The sequence below is a fragment of the Hirundo rustica genome, chromosome 14 (genome assembly GCF_015227805.2).
Source record: "Hirundo rustica isolate bHirRus1 chromosome 14, bHirRus1.pri.v3, whole genome shotgun sequence".
Lineage (NCBI taxonomy): Eukaryota > Metazoa > Chordata > Aves > Passeriformes > Hirundinidae > Hirundo > Hirundo rustica.
The window spans coordinates 16,251,569-16,273,032 of record NC_053463.1 but is presented as its reverse complement, the minus strand read 5'-3'; the positions used below and the strand labels follow the sequence as shown (position 1 = coordinate 16,273,032).

Sequence of the window (21,464 nt, the reverse complement as noted above, 5' to 3'; positions counted from 1 at the left end):
GCGATGTCCCGAGCGCCGGCCGGGGGCTGTGTCTTGCCACGCTCCTTGTGTCCCTTTGGCAGGACTGTGACTCCAGCTCTGTTCCTGTTGGCCAGCCCCGTGTCACCGCCTCAGCTCGGGAATTCCCCCAGCTCTCCACGCTGCACTGAACACGTTCCGCTCCCGCCTGTCCCCGGTAATTAGCGCGGCTGACCGCGTTTCCTTCATCAGCGCTAATTGGCCAGGTCTGTTTGCAGCTTCCCCTTCCCGGCTCTCGCCGTGCCCTGGGGTAAATTCAGGGCAAGAGAGAAGAGAAATGAAATGAAAGTGATGTGCCCCCTCTCCCTGCGCACACCCCGACGCCAACACCCGCAGCTGGGGCGCGGGGACACCGCGGGGCTCAGCGCGCCGGGGGAGCTGCGGCTCCTCAAGCCAAGCCCATCCCTGGAGTTCCGCCAAGCCCCTCTGCGCCCGGCCAGTGGTGGCTGTCACCCATCTGGGGACACTCGCTTGACAGTCCCCGGTTCCTTCACCAACAGCCCTCAGCTCCCGGCACACCAGCCAAGCGGGCAGGGATGCCCAGAGCCCTGGGATGAAGCCACCCCGGCTAGGACAGGGGCTGGGGACAGCCCTGGGTGCGGGTGGCACCTGGAAGCGCTCAGCCCTGCTCCCCGTTAGCCGTGGGTCGATGTGATTGATCCCCATCATCCCCCTGGAGCTGTCCCTGATGCGCTGCAGGTGATCCAGCGTGGGAGGGACAGCAGCCCCGCGGCTGGGGGCAGAGGACACGGTGTCACAGGGGCCCCAGAGCAGCGAATCCCAGCCCTGTCACTGCCCTGAGGCCGGTGGCCTCCCCTGCGGCCTGGGACCGCCTGTCCCAAAGGAGGATGGATGCTCTGGTTAGGGACGCTCCTCGTGTGTGTGTGTGACCAGGGCTGTCCCCACGTGCACAGGGGAGGGAGGAGAGCTGGATCTGTGGGATCCGAGGGAATCTGGGGAGAAGGATGTCCCTCTGAGAGATGCATGGGGATTATCAGGGGTCTCTGTGGAGCTGGATGGGGTTTGGTGTCTCTGTGGGGCGCTGGGGGATTTGGGAAGGGTCTGTCAGTCTGCAAGGGGGGCTCAGGGAGTGTGTGAGGGCAGAACCGGGGGTGTTCGGGGGCACAGGGTGGAGGCCACAGAGCTGCACCTGGACAGAGACACTGGGTGGGGACGGATGGGAATACAGGGAGGGGGGCTGTGCCCTGCACACCCGGTGCTCTGCTAACGGGGGGATCAGCCCCAAGCCCCAGTCCCGGGCTCTGTCTGTCTGTCTGTCTCTCCTGGGACCGTTCTGCCCCCGCCTCCTCCACCCTCCCCCTCACATCTGGCCAGCAGCAGCTTATTTTTTCCTCCAGGGTTGCGACACCCTGAGGCACGGGATGTTTTTCCTCAGCCTGTGCCGGACCCCCCCGCGGGGAGAGGGTGGGAGGATTGTCTTGGCCAGGGAGCTCCGGTCACAATGTCCGAATGCCCTGCCACCCACTGTCCCCAAGTGCAGAGAGGGGACACCACGGAAAGCAAATCAGGGCTGGAGGAGGGAGAGTGGATTCCTGCTGGTGACGGGGAAGGGTGGTGGAATCCCAGCTGGGTCTGGTTCTCCAGATCCTCTGGGACTGGGCAACAGTGACCAGATCCCTGCCAGCGATGGAGAGGGGCAGCGGGATCCTCTCGGGGCTGCAGCTACCGACCCCATCACGTCCTCAGTCGTGATCCACAGCCACGTCACCCTCCACTCAAAGGCCTGGGTGACCAGAGGATGGATGTGCCAGCAGGGCAGGCCTGGGGGACACGAGATTGGGGGTGCCCCGAGAGCACCCCCACTGCTGGAGCCAGGCAGGGGCTGAACCCCCCACTGCCAGCAGCACCGGGATGGCCAGACCCTGTCTGTGCCTCCCTTTTCCCATCAGAATAAACACCATTCATTCAGAAGAAACCATTTTATTATTTTTTTTTTCCCAAAGAAAAAAAGCAATATAAATATTAGAGTATAAAACTTGCGTGTAACACATCGACATTGGTCTATATGGGTATAAGAAGGATATAAGCATATATATAATATATAAGTATAATTCAATATTAGACACATTGAAAGGGCAAACGTGTTTCATTTCACGTACACTCGGAGCACAGAGCACATGGGAAGGAGATACAGAGAAAATTGAAAATACTGATGTCCACAAGTTAGTTACCGCGATTAAAAATAACACGCCACTAAATACACAACACTCACTACGCTACCTCAGATTGCAGATTAAAAAGAAAATATAAAGACTACGATTCAGCTACAGCATTTCTAGAGGGGGGGCAGGTGGCAGCTGCAGGGGACAGGGTGGGAACCGCTGCCAGCGCAGCCAGCGCCGGAGGCGGCTGGGTCCGGATGGAGCGCGGAGGATGCTCCTGCTGCCCTGCGTTTGGGGAGGGAGCAGGGGTGGGGAGAGCCTGGCTGAAAAGGCTGGATCTGCTCGGGTGAGTTACGTGTTAGTGATTAAAAAAGGAAAAAAAAAAAAAACCACACACCCCCCCGGGAAACTCGGAGTGTCCCCTTCCTGGCCACCCCACAGCTCCTCTCCTGGCTCTGGCTGCACAAAGCCCCCAGCTGCCTCCCGCGGGGGCTCAGAGCTGCTTTGTTTGGGAAGCCGGCCTGGTGCTTCGATGATGGGCACATGGAGAAACTCTACTCCTCATCCCTTAATTCTCCCCCGCAGGGTACAAGGCCCAAAGCCAGCGGGAGCATCACCTCCTCCGGGCCGGCCCCGCGTGGTCCCGTGTGACACTCCCCCAGTCACTGCCCCCCGCTTTGCAGCGTCACCCCCTGCTCTCGGGTCCCTGGTCTGGATCTGGTCCCCACCCGCCACCAAAACAACCATCACTTGCTCAGTCACCCGCTCTGCACCAAAGCCATGCACCGGCAGCTCCGCTGGATCCACGGGATCCCCCCGCTTTGGGCGAGACCCCCCAAGAATCACCTCGTAGAACCGCCCGACCGCCCCAAACAACCTTTGGGGCCCCAACTAGAAGCAACAATGAGTTTCCCCAGCCCGCCTTGAGCCACCCCACCCCCTCCCACCCCTTCCCCAGGACAGCCCCGCGCCAGGCTCGGGGCCGCCGGCGCGGTCACGCCGCGTGGGCATGCCAGGACTTGTGCGGGTCCGTGGAGCTACTGCGCTAGTGCAGGTGCGAGGTGAGGGACGTGCATGCAGACACCGTGTGCAGACAGCGAAGCGTCGTCCCCGTGTCCCCTGCGCGGGGACCCGGCCAGGCCTGGCCGCGGGGGAGCGAGGCTCTCTTAGCCTTAATTCCATAAGAACATCGACTGTACATATAAATATTTACTGCAAAGAAGGGTTGAGATGTTGTCTGCTCTTCGGAGACCCCTAGAACCGCCGGGGCAGCTGCCGCACGCCTCGGCGTGCTCCTCTTGGAATTCCCTGCCTCTCACACAGCGGGAGGGCTTTTTCCTTATGGTATTTCAGGCCATTAGTGGTTACACTTTAAAACAACAACAACAAAAAAAAATTACAAAAAAAACCAAAAAAAGCCAAAAATAATTGTTTCGGATGCAGCTTTGCCATAATCCCATAGACTCATGCAATATAAACCCTTTTTTCTTTTTTTCAGATGACAGGTAAGCAGGAACTGAAGCACTCCCTACCAACTTCCAAATTCCAAAATCCATCGCTATCATTGGCTTGGGGGTGAATTTTACGAATGGAAAATTTAAGAGCGAAGAACTGGAGCACGGGCTCTAAGCTAAGAACTTCCATTTCCTTTCCAAAAAATACTCGAAGGGCTATAAATTAAATGATCCACATTAAAATTATTTACACTGGGCAAAGCCGAGCACAAGCCTTGTGCCTTTCTCGGACTACCTGGGAGCAAATCGGATCCAAAGACACGGCAAAAGACCTTCCGTCCGCCCTTGCATATTCGAATACCCGAGGGGTTGTATAAAACGTTATTCACAGGGCACTTGTTTGCGTTCGCTTTAGATTCTGGGTTGGTTTTCATCATGAGACCTGAGAGCAGCGAGCCCCTGCTCTCAGCCCTGATGATGACGAGATACATTCGCAGCATTTCCTACTTTTGCACCACAAAAAAAAAAAAAAAAAAGAAAAATTTCACATTCGTCCTCCGGCCTGGGCTGTGGTTTTGGGGGAGTGCTGGAGCCGGCTGCCCTGTAGCTCTAAGGTCTCCTTTCTCTTCTTCACTACTTCTTCTCCTTCTTCCCGGATTTCTTCTTGTTGCCTCCGGCGGGGGCGGCGTTCTTGGCGTCGCGCTTGCCGGCGTTGGTGAGGGTGGCGTTGCTGCCCGGGATGTAGACGTTCTGCCGGTAGTCGGGGACGTGCTGCAGGGTGAACTGGGGGCCGTAGCGAGCGCTCAGCCCCATCGTGCCATTGCCGCCGCCCAGGGTCGAGTTACCGTCAGCAGCTTCTGTGGGGAACGCCGGGGAAGGGGGGGAAGAGAAAGGCAGGGTGTTAAAGGCAGCTGGAGACCCCCCAGCCCGAGCCCCAGCAGCCCCTCAGGGTGCCAACCCCAAATATCGCCCTTCAGCTCCCCACAGGGCTGCGCTGGGCAGCCTGGCACAGAGCCACCCCCGAAAACGCCCATCACGGACATATTGTGCAGTGGCACCATTAGTGATGCATTAAAGGAAATCCGATATTTATTTCTTTTTCCGCCGCATTTAAAACCCCGCCCGCGGTATTTTTCTGCGGCCGGGTTTATTCGGGGAGCAGGACACGGGAGACGAGGAAGAAAAGCTCTCCCCTGCAATACCGCAAAATGGCTCTAGGAAGCCGAGCGCGAAGGAAATCGATGCCAGAGCGCGTCTGACGGTCCCGATCTGGGAGCAGGGGGAGGGGAAGGCAAATTCATTCCTGTCGCTATGCAAAGCTCCAGCACGGAGCGAGGGGTGGGGAGGGGCACAGGGCCCCCCCGGGATGCCGCGGCTCTGCTGGATGCTGGAGAGCAGATGGAGACGGGGAGAAATGAGCACGGGGGGACGGCGGGGCCCAAGTGATGCTGCTGCACGGTCTGCTCCGGTGCAGCTGCCTGTGCACGGCTCGGGGGGGATCCTTGCACAGCCCTGCTCAGAAATGGCTTGCTGAAGCCCTTTGTTCGAGAGACTGTGGCTCCCAACTCAGCCTTTAGCTGCCCCACGCTCATGGCTGGGGCCGGGCTCTCCTGGAGGATGGGGACACCCAGCCGGAGCACCCGAAGGACCCAGGGCAGAGCCCAGGAGCACTGCTCCTCCCTCTCGCAGGCAGAGAGATTGTGGGAACAAAGAAAAACAATGGGCAGAGGTGGTGGGCTGGGTCCCCTCGCGTTTCTCCTCCCTCCAGGCCAGCTCTGTGCATGCTCTGCGTTGCCTTTGCAGATGCCCTGAGCAGATGGAAGGGCCTAAGGCAGCCAGAAAGCTGCACAAAAAGCTGGACCACGTCCCACCATCCCCCTGAAACACGGCTGTGCACGCATTCCCTTTGCAGGGGTCGGAAGGATGAAGCAACTGCAGTTTGAAAAGTTGCAGCTGCTCTGTTGGAGCGGGCAGGGAGGAAAACACAGCGAGGCCGAAAACAGGCGTGATATTGTGCACCGGGGCAGGGGCCGTGGTGAGCAAACACAGCGACCCAGCGCGGGGAAATGCCTTTCACTTCCCGCTCTGGAAGCGTTCACCGCAGGAGAATTCTTCCAGAGTCCCCATGAAACGGGTTCCAGACCTAGCAGGGCTTGGAGGACCTTGCGCCGGGAAGATGTGTCTGTAATTAGTGATTATTTATTGCTAATCCTCACTCGTCTGAGCAGCGGCTTCTTTCATTAGCAACCAACTCAAGCCCACACCCATGGAGGTGTTAGAAATGATCCCCACGGGATGGGATGACTGGAGATGCGCAGGGACCATCTCACAGGTGGACTACAGCCTCCTCCTGCACTGTCCCAGCTGGAGTCAGCCCAGTGAGAGGCTGGGTGGACCTGGGCACCTTCTCTTCCCCGGGTATTGCTGCCCTGTGTCCCTCCGGGGCCATCCCCGGGCTCTGAGCAGTGAAGGGCTGGGGGTGCCAGCACCACCCAAGTCCCCATGAATTAATTTGCAGTCTCAGCACAGCTTCCACCAGGGAGAAAAAGGCACTGGTGAAGTTCCCAGCCCGCCCGTCAGTCCCGGGGAAGGGCGACCGGCTGTTCCTAGGTAACACTGCCATTGAGGCTGAACAGAAGAGAGAACAGGAACAATGGAGGGTTATAAACGGGCACCGAGGTGCTCTCGCCAAGCAAAGGACTTGAGCTCTTGTTGCTGGAAAGGTCACGCTCGGCCTCTACCAGCAGCCTGTCATTATCCCAAACGGTCCTGAGGAGGAAAACAAGAACTTGGGCTTCAGCAGAAATAACCAGCCAGTGGCTCCACGGCCCCCGCGGGCAGAGGGGAGGCCGGGGGCAGCCCCAGAGCACGAGCGGCTGCAGCTGCTGTTGGGGCTTTCGGGGGACCCGATATAGCGTGTCTGCCCTGCCTGGGGGCACAGGCACCGCCCCGGGCTGCCTCTCCGTCTGCTCTCCCACCATGCCGTGGCACCTCTCTGAATTCTCGCCGGGAGCCAGAGTATTTTAAGGACAGGATGTCTGCCCTCGAGTGTCTGGTGTCCTGGAGCATCTGTGCTGTCCCAGCAGCTGCCTCTGCCCATTCAGATCGCTGGAAACACTGGTTTTTCGTATTGCTCCCAGTTGCAAGGCAGGAAGATGCAGAGGAAGGATGGCTCTGTTATAAATAATTCTGTACTTGTTGGCTTTTGCTATCACGTATTGGCTTTTGCGAATTATTATTAATCACAACGATTTTGATATAGTGCAGTTTGTAGTCACTTCTAACTGCTTTTGATACAGTATAATTTGTCAGGTTTTTCTGTGGCCAATGCCCTGGCCCCTGTGTAGCTTGTGTATCTTAGTGTTTTTCATATGGGTCCCAGCTGCAAGGAAGGAAGATCCAGAGGAAGGATGGCTGGAAAGGGGGACAGAACCCTACAGCAAGGTCACAGCCCTGCGGGGAAAATCGGGTTCCCAGATACTCCGACCTGCGATGGTAATTTAACCACTGGGAAAGGGATTTAAGCCCCAAAGGGCTGGATGGTGCCGGCTTGGCCTGGCGCTGGCGAGCGCTGCCTCATGCTGAAGCCAAGGAAAACCTCTGACCCAGGGCAAGGACGCATCCAAGGCATCGCCTGTGTCACTGTCACCTCGGAGCTCAAACACAGCTCAGCGGGTGACACTGAGAGATAAGGATTATTTGAATGGCCAGGAAATCACACCCAGGGATGGGTAGCACAAAGCTTAATGGGCAATTAGCGCTGCCCCTAATCAAAGCCTGCTCCAATCAACACTATTAGCTTTAAAGAGAGCAGAAACTGGGACAGAGAACAAGGGTGACACGAAAACACCGTGCTGGAGGAAAGAACTTGTGCTGTGTCCCCATCCACACATCCAGCACAGAAAGGGCCTGGAAAGGATGGATAAGGGAAAGCCATTATCTGTAGGAGGGATTTGATTTCCATCAATCCCCGGGCGGATTGGAGCCGTGGGAGAGGTTAGGACTGTGCGAGACTCGGGGATTGGGGCAGATTTGCTGCAGTAGGGCCCGGGGCTCCATGAGAGTCTGTGCTTAACCTGGAAGGGAGCTGCTTAACTCTGATCCCGGGGACTGCTGGAGCAGCAGCCAGAAAAACAGCTTTATTTACCAGCAAGGAAACCGGATCTGGAGACACTGGGTGACGATAACCACATGCAACCCCAAGGGCTATTTTTCCATGGTCTTTTTTCAGAGCAAAGACACATTTTCACATTGTTTCTTTCTCTCGAGTGTAAACAACTCCCTTGTCCCAGACCTTCGCCCCCTCCCCAGCCGTGGCAGCTGTCTCCTGGTGCCTGTGGAGCAGCAAAGTTCAGCTGCAGCAGCTTTCCAAGAAAGCAACACCAAAGCCATTCCTCCTCCCTCAGATTCCTTCCCTCCCAACAACTCAAAGGAAACATCCGAAGCATTTTGCACCGGGTTTTATGGCTGTGCTTCTGTTTTTAAATTGAAGGGGGAAAGGCTTGGAGGTATTTATAAATAAAGGCTCCATGAAAACCAGGCTCTTTACCCATAGTGCTGCCCAGAGTGGTGATTGTCCCTGTCCTGTGCGAAGCCACGGAGACTGTGGGTGCGTGGGAACATCCCTCCCTGCCCAAGGCTTCTGCACTGCCATCAACCAGAACAGAGCAACCCAAAACGACCCCAGACCACCCTCCTGCGGATACAACTGCCAGGAGGCAGCAGCACCCAGGGGGAGAAACCTTGGAGAGGCCATGGCTCAGCAGAGGGACTCGGGGAGCTCCTCTGCACACGAGGTTTGTTGGGAATACTGAGTCAGGCATTTGCTGCTTCCTGGTTCCAGCCTCTGGCCACACACAGACTTCAGCCTTCCTTCCTCCTCACCTCACAGCAGCTTTGATTTACCGTGACTTTCTGGAACCAAGTGGTTTATAAAGCATCACCTCCAGACTGGCTCTTGCCCGTACCACAACCACAGCCCAGCCAGATGGTGTTGTTTCAGTGCAAAGCAAACAGAGTTTGGGTGGAAGAGGTGTCCCTGCCTACAGGAACCAGGTACCTCCTCTGCCCGGATCCCCCCTGAGCCCTCTCTCTGCAGGGACACCAGTGCTTTCCTACCAGCTTTGGGATCTGTTGAAGCAGAGCTTTTGCAGCCAGCCCAGCTAACCCAGATAAATCAGTCCCACAGCGTCTTATCTCTGAGCATGAACCCGAAACCACCCCGCCAGGGCAGGAGTCAGGCTTTTCCCAGGAGTGATGGACACCAACCGTTGGCTGAAGCCAGGATCATGGCTTGGAGCATCTCCGTGTCAAACTGGTTGCTGGGCCAGGCTCCAGCTTCCTCTCCATTCTGGGAGCTATGGGAAAAGAAAACAAACAGCAAGTTACTCCAGTTCAGTCAGGAGGAGTGGGCTGGACCAGTGCATGTTTAAATCCTTCCATTAAATAGTGCTCAGGAGCCAAGACCCTTCCAGAGGCGTCCATCCCTCACCAGGCTCTTCAACAATAACCACCAAAAGCACCTGGGGACCCAATGGTGCTTCCAGGAACACCTTCCTGACTCCTGCTGCCCTCAGAGGCTACAGCCAAGCATCTCCTCTCCTCAAAATCCCGCGGATTTTGGGAATTATTTGGGTCAGAGGAGAACTTGAAGATCATCTATTCCCAACCCCCTGCCATGGGATAGAATGTAAGCCATTGCCAAAATTACAGTGTAATATCATAAAAACTGCAGTCCTAAAGCCCCGAGGTGCATATGCCCCCTTGTATGTCCAGGTCACTTTGCAGGCTGTGAAGGGATGCACCTTTCAAGCTCTTTCAGGTTACAGCTCCATTCTGCAGCCTCATTCATGTGATGGAGGGTGAGAAAACCCCGTGGTGTGGTGAGATTTGGGATCATCGCAGAGCAGCTGCCTGGCACCACAGAACTTGCTCTGAAAAGAGTCCAAGATCAGTCCTGGGGAGGCTGGAGCAGCAGGGAGAGGAGAGCAGGGAGCACCTGGGCATCTGCCTCGGCTGCTGGGGGTGCTGAGCACCACAGATCCGCTGGGAAATCTCGGGGGATGCTGACAGGCTCTGGCTGAGGAGGTTTTGTGGCCAGGGCTACAATCAGCACTCTGTGTGCAGGCTAACAAGCCCCGCTTTCACGTCTGCCAGGTGTCAGCTGTGCTCAGCCACCGCTCACTGCTCGGGGCTGTGCTCCCAGAGCCCCTCCAGAGCCTCTGCACTTCCTAAACATCTCACCAGCTTCCTGGGGTCCCCTCTGCTCTGTCCCTAAACAACCCCACCACTCAGATCGCTGCTGTCTCCTCTCCCAGCCGCTGCTCTGACTGCCCACAGCCCTGCCCATCCATTGGAATGCCAGGATTTACCCCTTGGCTGTGTGCTGGCTCCCTTGGGACGAGGGCTGCACTGCTCCTGCAGCTGGGAGCCCGCCTGAAGTGAGACGGGGGAGGATGAGGGGTTGGAAAGCCCTTCCCATGAAGACACCTTACCCCATTTCCCAGGAAAGTGCCCAGAGCACCAGGCTACAAGGCACAGATGGGGCCTCCTCCACCACTGTGGTCACAGCCCTTACACCCAGGAGCTGCCAGACCCCAACGCCCTGCTCAGACCCCAACACTGCTCAGACCCCAACACTGTGCTCAGACCCCAACACTGCTCAGACCCCAACACTGCTCAAACCCCAACACTACTCAGACCTCAATACTGCTCAGACCCCAACGCCCTGCTCAGACCCCAACACTGCTCAGACCCCAACACTGTGCTCAGACCCCAACACTGCTCAGACCCCAACACTGCTCAGACCCCAACACTGCTCAAACCCCAACACTGCTCAGACCCCAACACTGCTCAGACCCCAACACCGCTCAGACCCCAACACTGCTCAGACCCCAACACCCTGCTCAGACCCCAACACTGTGTCAGACCCCAACACTGTGCTCAGATCCCAACACTGCTCAGACCCCAACACCTCTCAGACCCCAACACTGCTCAGACCCCAACACTGTGCTCAGATCCCAACACTGCTCAGACCCCAACACCTCTCAGACCCCAACACTGCTCAGACCCAAACACTGTGCTCAGACCCCAACACTGCTCAGACCCCAACACCTCTCAGACCCCAACACTGCTCAGACCCCAACACTGTGCTCAGACCCCAACACTGCTCAGACCCCAACACTGCTCAGACGTCAACACTGCTCAGACTCCAATGCCCTACTGAGATCTCAACATCCTGTTCAGACACCAGATTCCAGCTCAGCCCCTGAATTCCAGCTCGGCCCCTGAATTCCTGCTCAGCCCCTGAATTCCTGCTCAGCCATGCTCAAGCACGAACATCCCCGGCTCTGGGGTGCCCCGCCGGCAGCTCCGTGCCTGAGCACACACACCCCGCACGTGCCAGCGCAGGCATGGCAGTGCCAGCCCAGTGCCCAGTGCCCCGTGCCGGGCAGCAGATGGGCTCCTCACGCCCTGCCGGGCATCCCCCTGCCCGAGTGCCCCCTCCACCCGCGCCCTCACACACACAACAGGCTCAATATGGACATTTTGGAATTGGGATGGACCCACAGGCGCCTTCCTGAGGGTTGTACCTGCCACAGTGACCTTGCATCAAAGCTCTGCAAGGAGAGAAGCCTTGAACACACGTGAGCTCTCGCCTTCCCTGTGAAATCCTTCCCTGTGCACAGGTGCCCAGAGCAGCTGTGGCTGCCCCTGGATCCCTGGCAGGGCCCAAGGGCAGGTTGGACACTGGGGCTTGGAGCAACCTGGGACAGTGGGAGGTGTCCCTGCCCGTGGCAGGGCGTGGAATGAGATGGTCTGTAGGTCCTTTCCGTCCCAAACCAATCTGGAATTCCGGATACATGTTCAAACTCCCTTTGAAACACAACATCTGACTGCAAGGGTGCTGTGGGGACACTCCTGGGCTCTCTGCAGAAAACCTGGTCTCAAGCAGCTCGTCCAAAGCTGTGCAGGACCTGAGCCAGGAGCCCGGGACCATCCCTCCCCTCCTGCATCCCGTGCCTGATCCATCCCCAGCCGGGCACAAGGCGCTGTTCTCACACCAGGTAATCCGTAGAGGATGCAAAGAATCCCTAACGGAGCAGAAGCTGCCCCGGCACGACCCTGCCGGCAGCATCCTGAAATACCTGCGCATCCCGGGCACTATTTATAGCCCTCCTGCGCGCCGTGGGTGGCGGCACAGTTTCCAAAAGGCCAGAAGTGAGGCGTGCTCGCCTCCCGAATTGATTCCCCCGTGATGGTTGTGCGGTGCCAGGACAAGGTGGGGACGGCCCTGGGGCTGCAGTGACCCGCTAATGTCACAAACGGCGCTGGGAATAGAGCCCCGGGCTAGATCCAATAAAGGACTTAGGGACCTAAACTCCATTGCAAACCACAGCCATTCAGCCACTCGTTAACCCCAGCAGCTCCTGCCCCACCCCCAGCTGGAAGGTGAGGTTCCCAGGTTTTTCAGGGCTTCAGGAGAGCTGCTCAGAAACCTCCGTGAGCCTGCCAGCCGCTGATCCTGGCTTTGGGAGCTGCCCTAACGTGGTGGGGGTACCCAGAGATGGGGGGAGGGAAAGCACAAGAAAGTATCAAATACATTTTGGGTTTGTTTGTGTGTTGTTTTTTCGGGGGTTTTTTTTGTTGCAGTTGTTGTTTGGTTTTTTGTTGTTGTTTGGTTTGGGGTTTGGTTGTTTGTGTTTGTTTGTTTGTTTGTTTTTAATGCAGTATTCCAGTGGTTTGAACCCTGTTGTGAAATCAGAGGCTCAGGTTCAACTCCCTCTTTGACGCGGCAGTGCCAGCATCACGCATTCCACCTCCCAAAAGACTCTTCTGTCCTCTCCCACCCCTCCTTTAGGCAACTCCTTCAGGCTTCCTGCAGACAAAGACAACACCTAAAATCTTCCATCTTCACTCACACATATTACTATACACTAAAATCTTAAATCTAAATTTCTAGCATTCCAACAGCTTCCCTGCACAGAAATTCCTCCTGCCTCCTGTCAAAGCCTCCGTGTCCTGGGACGGTGGGAACGCACGGAAGGAAAGGCTCGCCCTGTGGTCAGGAAATTCACCTGCACCAGGACTCCTGACCCCACCCAGCTGCCCGTCCCACCAGCCCCAGGCTGCATGGAGGCACAGACAGGAGAGCCGGCACCACGGGGCACGAGGCAGGCCAGGAATGGGTTGGAAAGGGAGGGATGAAGGGTCGATGAAGGGATGAGTCCCTGCTGCCTGGCAGGGACACAGGCACAGCCCAGCGCACGGCCCAAGGGGAGGGGCTGCACCGGGAAACGCCGATCTGGCTCGGGTTGTTTTGAGCTCCTGGTTTAGGGCTGTGTCCCCCAGGGAAGGAGGGCTGTGCATCACCAGCCGGCTCAGGATGGGCAGCATTCCAGACCCTTTTCCTTCCTTGTGGTCTCAGTGAGGGATGAACACAGGAACTCCTGGGACGAGCCTCACCAGCCCCTCCATCACCCCGCTGCCTGGGGTATACCCAAAGCCCAACATCCCCCTAATTCCCTGTGAGATCACAAAATCAGACTGGAAGAGGGGCGTGAATCATAGAATCCTACAGAGATTTGGGTTGGAAGGGTCCTTTAGGATCCTGCAGTGCTCCTAGGTCCCTCACTTCCAAGAGAAAGGAGCTCTCAGCCTCTCCCACCCTGCCTTAGGCTCCAGTGCTCAGATCATTTTGGTGGCTCTCATATGGCCAAAACTGGGCACAGTGGTCCAGGTGTGGATCTGTGAGTGCCGTAGGGGAATCGAGGGCAACTTCTTGTCCTGCTGCCTACAACCTGACCAGTAAAACCAGTCAGTCTCCATCACAGCAAGGGTGCACTGGTGATTCCTCTTCAACCCCGATGTCCTTTTTTTCACCCTTTCCGCACCCAGCATTCCCGATTTTTGCACAAAGAGCCCCAAAGCTGTGTGCCTGCTCCTCATGACGCCACGTAGAAAAGCTATTTTTGAAATGCCTTAGCATTGCAAAATAGAAAGGCATTGAACTCACTTCTCTAAGCAGGAAATTCAAGTGTCTCAATTACTTGCAGCGCAATCATCCAGAATTCAGAGGCACAGGAAAAAAAAAAACAAAAAAAAAAACCCAACCAAACCCAAAGGCTGTAATCTAAAAACATCCAAAAATAACTCCTCACAGTGCAGAATGCACACAGCTGATGGCCAGAGCTGGCTGCCTTCCACGGCTATAGGACGGGGCTGTGAGTCACAGCTGTGAATCACTGACTCAACAAGGAGCAGCTTCCCTGCCCTGCTGCCCCTGCCCGGGGCGGGCACAGCCCAGGACCCCCCTTGCCGCCGCTCCCCACTCACCCCCAGCTTTGGATGCTGCTGCAGGGAGCCTGCCCAGCACGGGAGGGCCGGTCCCTATGGAAATGCTCCAAGGACTCGCAGGTTTGAGTACAAATGGTGTTGATTCAATAGGGTGTTTTTCTAAAAAACCCATCCCCCGTACGATAGAATTTTTTTTTTTTTTCCCCTGTTCAGTTCTACTCCACACTTCAAAGCTCAGAAAAGAGCTGGCGTTCGTTTTTGGGAACGCTTCCAGCGTAGCTAGAACTGGAGAGGAGGGATCAAAGCCACATTTGAGACAAAGCCAGGGGTGCTGCACCCTCAGGGGCGTGGGGGACACGGAGCACAGGCCAGGTGCTGTGTCAGGAGAGGCAGGTACAGCCTGTGCACGGCCTGGAGCTGCCTTCAAGGAACCTGGCCACGCGGAAATCATGGAATAATCATGGAATAAAAGGCTTTTCTGGCAGCCCTGCCACAGCCCCACGGCTTCCATCTGCATCCCAACACCGCCCCATTACCGAGAGCTCTCACAAGCTCGGAGGGCACTTGGGTGCTTTGCCCATCAGCTAACTGGCAGCACCCTCAGCCATCAGGTCCCTTTTTATCTTCCACTTCCAGCACAAAATTATTCCGCTTCGAGCACGGATTTATTCATCTCCTTGCGGGGTTGCCATGGAGCTCATCACCATGGCAGCCAAAGGCCTCGCAAACATTTATTTGCACAATCGCCCGATGGATTCCTGAAAAATTGTTTTCCTTGCTCTGCAGTTGGAAACGCGAGTCACAGCAGCGCCACAACAAACTGGGAAAGTTTATTCGTGCCAGAGCAGTGCTGTCAGGGCCCCGGGGGGTGCAGAGGGCAGCTCAGCGCCCCGAGGACGAGACCTCGGCACTCTGAGGCTCTGGCAGGGCTGTGGGCACTGCTTGGGCTGGGGATTTTCCCGGGACAGCCTCAGCATCCTCTCTCCTCTCTTTTCTGGGGCTTTCTGGCTGCTGTGGCAGTGCCCTCTCCCAGGCAGGACCTCTCCCAGCCCGGCTGCTGCCAGCCTTCCCCACTGTGTGCAAGCGTCTGGGATTCACTTCTCCTCCCGGCCCCTTCCCCTTTCACTCTCATTTACACGCCAGCCGCGGACGCTGTTCCCACTTTTCCTCGGGCAGCACCCAGCCCTCCCCTCGCCTGGGGTACGTCCGATCCCATTCCTCCATCCCCATTCCTCCATCCCCATTCCCTGCCCCATTCCTCCATCCCCATTCCCTGCCCCATTCCTCCATCCCCATTCCCTGCCCCATTCCTCCATCCTCATTCCCTGCCCCGCCGCACTCCTCTCTCCCATCTCCCTCCCCATCCCCCCGCTGCCTCCCACACGCGGCTCCAGCCGGAGGCAGCAGCGGCAGTAAAATCTCGGCCTGAGCGTTCCCAGGCTGGCGAAGTGACAAGCGAGAGGGAGCAGCTCCGTCCCGGCCGGGGCTGAGCCTCCGCCGCGCTCCAGGCGCGTGGGGACACAGCCCCGTGCCTGGGGACACAGCCCGGGCCGAGCATCCCCCCGTCCCGCTGCCCACGCCGGCATCCCGCAGCCCACCCCCCTCCCCCGGCCTCCGGAAAAAAACAACGGGATCAGCTCCAGAACTGCCACGATTCCCCGTCCTCCCTTCCCGGAGAGAGGATGCTGCCGCTTCCCTTCCCCCACGATCCCTCGGCTCCGCACATTCCCGGCCACTTCGGTAATGCAGGCACAAGGCCGGCAGGGAGCCTGGACGAAGCCCGGCTTTAAGATCGTGACTTTGCAAAGACGCGATTGAAAATGTTAGCGAGGAAGTGCGAGGTGGAGGGGGAAGGTTTCCAGCCTCCCAAAGCACTCCCAGCCTGGGGAGCCGCTGGATTGCTGCTGGGATGCTGCTCTGCTGCATGAAGGTGGAACAAAAGCCCAAAATCTTCCTAAAAATGGGGTCAGGGCAGTTTCCTTGCTCCCTGGAACTCTTCCAACCCTCCTGAAGGAGACAGAGCCCAGAGCAGTAATTATTTCCCCCGGACCATCCTGCCACCACCCGTGTCCCAGACGTGCCAGGAAGGATATTTTGGGAAATTCTTTGGAAAGGTTGCTGTGCCTGTTTTTCAGATCCATCTCTGCAGCCGGCCATGGCACGTGCTCAGCTGCGCAGGAAGCAGATGGGGAGAGAAAAATTAAACTAATACACGTAGCACCTGTTAAATTACCTAAAATAGCTTTTGTGTGCATAAAACTGGTGATGAACCTCCTGATATTCTGGGGGCTCTCCGCAATGAGAAACAAATCCCATCACCTGGATATTTCCTTTTCTCTACAAAAGACTTTACAGCTTTTGTCCCACTTGGCAGGATCTGGAGGGTTCAGACCTCAAGGGCCACGACAAATGCAGATAAAGGGATTATTGGCCCAGAATGGTCCATGAGGGAAGGAAATACTCAGTTTAAAAGGGCTACGTGATGTACAAAGAAGCCCAAATGCTGAATCTGCTGAGATTTGGGCTGTTAACAGACAAAGGGGTGGACCCTGCAAGCAGGGCTGCTCGCAGGTGGCAGACAGGGCCAGCTCTGGGGTCTCCTGACTGTGGGAGGGGAGGTGGGTGGGACAGGACACATCTCTACAAAAACCTTCAGCTTCCAACCCCAAGAGCAGATCAGCTCTGCAGGAAGAGGGGGAGGGAGGGGAGTTAGCCGAGAACGAGTCCCGCTCCCAGCATTAAAACAGCTCCTGCCTGCCCCAGCAACCCAAATCCACTCCAAAATTGCACCACAAGGCTGCAGCCCCTGCTCAGAGCAAAGCCAGCTCTGAGCAGTCTCACAGTCCTTTAAAAGCAGCTTTGTCTGCAGGGTTGATAGGAAAGCCCAGTGAGTAAATCACAGAATTGCTAGGTTGGAAAAGTCCTCTGAGATCATCGGGTCCAACCATTAACCCAGCACTGACAGCTCCTGCGCTAAGCCAAGCCCCAGGTGCCACATCTGCACAACCTTTAAATCCTTGCAGGGATAGAGACTCCACCACTGCCCTGGCCGTCTGTTCCAACACCTGACCACCCTTTCAGAGGAGAAATTTTCCCTAATATCCAATCTTCACCTCCCCTGGTGCAACTCGAGGCCTTTTCCTCTGCTCCTGTCCCTGTTCCCTGGGAGCAGAGCCCGACCCCCCCGGCTGTCCCCTCCTGTCAGGGACTTGTGCAGAGACACAAGGTTCCCCTGAGCTCCTTTTCTCCAGGCTCAGCCCTTTCCCAGCTCCCTCAGCCTCTCCTGGGGCTCCATTCCCTTTCCCAGCTCCCTCAGCCTCTCCTGGGGCTCCATTCCCTTTCCCAGCTCCCTCAGCCTCTCCTGGGGCTCCATTCCCTTTCCCAGCTCCCTCAGCCTCTCCTGGGGCTCCATTCCCTTTCCCAGCTCCCTCAGCCTCTCCTGAGGCTCCATTCCCTTTCCCAGCTCCCTCAGCCTCTCCTGGGGCTCCATTCCCTTCCCAGCTCCCTCAGCCTCTCCTGGGGCTCCATTCCCTTCCCAGCTCCCTCAGCCTCTCCTGGGGCTCCATTCCCTTTCCCAGCTCCGTTCCCTGCCCTGGACACGTTCCAGCCCCTCCAAGCCATGAGGCTCTAAGTTGTCTTCAACCTTTTCTGTTTCACAACCCACCAGGTCAAACATGACAGATAAAACAGTCTGGCCCTTCCTGGGCTTCTGTGGTTCCCTCCAAGGTGTTTGCTGAGCAAAAGCCACTCAAACAGGTGTGGGCTTCATCTCTGGACACAAACAACCACCCCAAACACTCCCAAAAAGGCAGCTTCTCTCCCAGGCTCCCCAGGACGTGGCAGAAGTTGGTGATTTGAGCTGTTCAGCTCCAAGGGCGTGGCAGGGAAAAAAACCCTTCAGAGCAGAGCTCCTTCACTGGCACAACTCCTGCCCTCAGAGATTGACAGCCCACAGTAAAGCACAGCAGCTCTCACCCTTAGGAGAACGCTGTCATGTAGATTATGGCTGTTTCTTCAAAGCGACGCCCTCAAATAGATTTCCAGAGGCTGCTGTGATTTTTCAGGCTGCAGGGCTCCACTCACACCTTCCCCAGGCCTTGGGGAGGCAGCTGAGAGCTGCTCCACGCTCCACATGCTGCAGGAATTGTGGAGGAATCTCTACCCACTCAATACCGAACAGGCAAACAAATACAACCCGGTCAGAAGAAGCAGGAGTTTTAGCCCAGAGGCTGTTACAACTTCCTAATTCACCTGCAAAACGTGTGGAACCACGCCTGGCAAAGCAAATACTACCGCTGGCTTAACCCTGGGGTGCATCTGGGATGGGAACACGAGGGTTGTAATGCTTTCCTAAACTGCCCACAGTGGCACTTCCCTCGCTCCCGCCAGTGAGGAGCTGCAGCCTGTCCAGCAGCCCTGCCTGGCATGTGCCCATTTCCAGGTTTTCCATGAATGAGCAGAAGGCAAATCCATCAGCGTTCATCTGCACAGCCCCACCGGTGCTTTGTAGCACCCGCTCTCGGATCCGCCGCAACGCGACACAAACTCGCAGCGTAAATTCCTGGGCTGTTTACAACGCCCACAGACACCCCTGCCGCTCCTGGGTCTGCCACGATTTATTTTTGGGAAGGATGTGGGCACAGCCTGCAGCTGCGGCCGGTTGTCCTGCTGGGTATCCACCCCCGTGCTGTGTGAGCCCAGGAATGTCCGCGTTTCCCTCTCTGGCCCAGCTGCTCTGGGATGTCCCCCCCAGACACACAAGTGGGGTCAGTGTCCCGGTTCCCTGCCAGGCACCCCAAAAACACACCACAACCCCCTCCTTGGCAACACCTGCATGCTTGGAGCCACAAGAACATCCCTGAGAGCTTTAAGGACTATTCCTTATTACTCTCCCCAGCCTCCAGCACACACGGGCAGCCTGTTGATAGTCCTGGCAAGCCCAACTCTTGAAATTCTTGCATGGAAACAAAACAAAGGATGGAGGAAAGAAAAAAAAAAAAAAAAAAAATCCCTCTTTTCCTTCCCGGCTCTCTCTTGCTGCAGCAACTCCCGTGTCAGCCCCAAGCCCCTGGTGCTGTGGGTGGGGGGATGATGGCAGGGCCTGGCAGGGCCTGGCAGGGCAGCTGTGATGCTCTTTGATAAACAAGTGAAGCCAAGTGAACATCACTATTGGCTGTGCTCAGCCGGGGAGGGGAAGCCTGGCTGGCAACAGCTTGGGGAAGCATTAACAGAGGGGGATTTGGGATTGGAGAAAACAAATGGAAGGGGGGTGTGAAATGGCAACTCTGCGTCTTCTCTACAGGCTTTGCTCCTCCCTCCCCTGGAGTTGCCATGGATTCTCACTCAGCTTCCCACCTCCTTGTGAATCCCCTGCCGCTGTCTCTGGGGTGTCTCCTGCCTGGCATCTCCTCCCAGCCTGTCCACACAGCCCAAAACTGTCCTCGTTCCTGCCACGACGTGCCTCCCGGGTGAGCCTCTGTCTCACCCTCTCACGCCCACCTGTGAGCAACACAGAGCCCTCCCCATCCTCCAGGAAGGAAACCCTGACTCCAGCCCGGTGTTTTCCCGAACAAATCATCACACAGACACCAAAACAAAGAGCAGCCAGGGTCAGGCAGCACCATGAACATGCAGGGCACAACAATGAAAACAAACCAAAACAACAAGATGGGTCCTTTGTACCAGCCCCAGACCCTGCACTCTGCTCCCACACACCACCAGCCTCCTCCCACGGGGAAACCCCACACTGATGATCCCACAGGGATACCCTGAGCTGTTGCCGGACCATTCATTTACTCCACTTTGGCCAATTCATCACTGTAATCTCCACTACGGCCACTGATCTGATTCGTCTGGGGATGGCATCTGCTGCTCGGAATCATTCCGGATTCATTTACATTTGCCCAGCGACAGCATGGGTGTGTTCTTTCAGGAAAAAACAAAACACACACATCACTAATTTAATCATCCCATCCTCCTATTTCTCCCAAACAAGATTAATTCTGTTTTGCTCAGGTCTGCCTCGCTACCACATTTCCAGAGCGTATTGTGTGAGCTCCCCTCTCCTGAGCATGTGCACCAGAGCTCTCCCGTGTTTCAGAACAAAGAGCAGATTCCCTTTGTTGTCCTGGAGCAGCGGCGATGTACGAGATCAAGAGCTGGTCCCTGCCTCATTGAGCTTCCCCTGTTCTGCCTGGTTCCAGGCACCAGACACATGCGGGATTTGCTGTGATGGGCAGGATTGCTTCTGCCCCAGCTCCCATGGAGACAGCAAGGGAGAAATCCCAGCGTGGGTTTGAGCTTGCTTCTGGCTTAGGGTCAGTGCCAGGCTTCCCCCACGATCCATCCGAAACCCCTGGCCTAAGGCGCTGTGTCTTTATTGTTATTTAATTTGGGTCAAATAGAGTTAAGAGCACATCCCCTTCTTTTCTGATTTTCAGCTGAAAGGCGGGCTGTGCTCCCCTAGCACCGAGCAGGGCCTCGCAGCTCAGAGAGCTCGTGGTGCTACAGAGCTTCACCTGTCAGCAGGACACACATTTGTACAGGGTTTAACAGCGGAGAGAGAAGAGCGAGCCGGGCTCAGGCAGCTGCAATTGCCCCTCTTTAATGCCTGTACTACCAAGCAGTGCCTGGGGAATCCACACACCAGGCATCAAAACGCTGGGAAGAGCACGGGAACAGCACAATGGGGAATGGGCTGCTTTCCAGGATCTGCCTGTTTGATCACCAGGGAGATGTCAGGGCTGGCCACTGAACATGAGAGAGCGCTTTCTATTTCCATCCTTTAATAGCGTCACACAGGTTTGGGATAAAAACATCCCCCTTCATTTAACTTAAAGCAGGATGAAAGAAACAGGGGGAAAAAAAAAAATCTGCAAGAGCCGTTCTGTTGGAAATGTGGACACAGCTGAGTGGGGAAAACCAGCAGGAATTCAAATCCACAGAGTTTTCAGCAGCAGTCATTTTAGCAGCAGCCTGTGCTTGGGCAAAATCTCTTTCCAAAGCCAGGGTTCAGCCCATGTCACAACATGGGGCTCGGAGCAGCCTGGCCCAGGGGAAGGTGTCCAGGGGTTGGAACAAGATGAGCTTTAAGGCCCCTTCCAACCCAAACCATTCTGTGATTGAAGAGCAGCTGCTCCAGGGACTGTCCTGGGCACTCAGGTCACAGATCCTCAGCAGAGGATCTGTGGCTCATGCACCAGAACTAACAAGTCTCCCTCGTTCAGCCCCCCACAAGCAGTCTGAGCCTGCCTTTCCTCTTGCCCCCTCTCTTCCCACGCCACGAGCTGCTGCTGTCTCTTAAGCACTGGGAAGGGGACGGAGCTTGTGAAGAGATCCAGGCAGAGGCTGGGAGCTGGGGTGAGAGTCACTGTCCCATGACCTGAGAAAAGCCCCTGTCACTGAGCTAAGGCGTCTGGACTGCGTCAGCTCTGCGCCCTGAGGAGCCCCAGCACGGTGCTAGAAGAGGGAGCAGTAGAGCCTGCTCTGATGGGGCTCATTTACTGCCTTCTCACAGCAAAACAATTACAGCAGCCGTGGTGCACTTCTGCATCAACAGGGCTTTGTTAATCGT

General features: G+C 56.5%; 1 protein-coding gene across 6 annotated transcripts in view; it reads right to left on the bottom strand.

The window, feature by feature from the left end:
• Positions 1–1,943: 1,943 nt before the first annotated feature.
• LOC120759063 (protocadherin gamma-C3-like) overlaps positions 1,944–21,464 on the bottom strand; it is a 122,374-nt gene continuing 102,853 nt past the window's right edge. For 5 of the 6 annotated variants that reach the window (XM_058422425.1, XM_040077941.2, XM_040077942.2 and 2 more), the window contains exons 3-4: positions 8,864–8,952; positions 1,944–4,452 (exon numbers count right to left, since the gene is read on the bottom strand). In XM_058422425.1, the coding sequence (XP_058278408.1) occupies positions 4,229–4,452; positions 8,864–8,952 (313 nt within the window). In that variant the 3' untranslated portion in view covers positions 1,944–4,228. The remainder of the gene's footprint in view (positions 4,453–8,863; positions 8,953–21,464) is intronic. The other variant, XM_040077938.1, reaches the window with a different exon arrangement.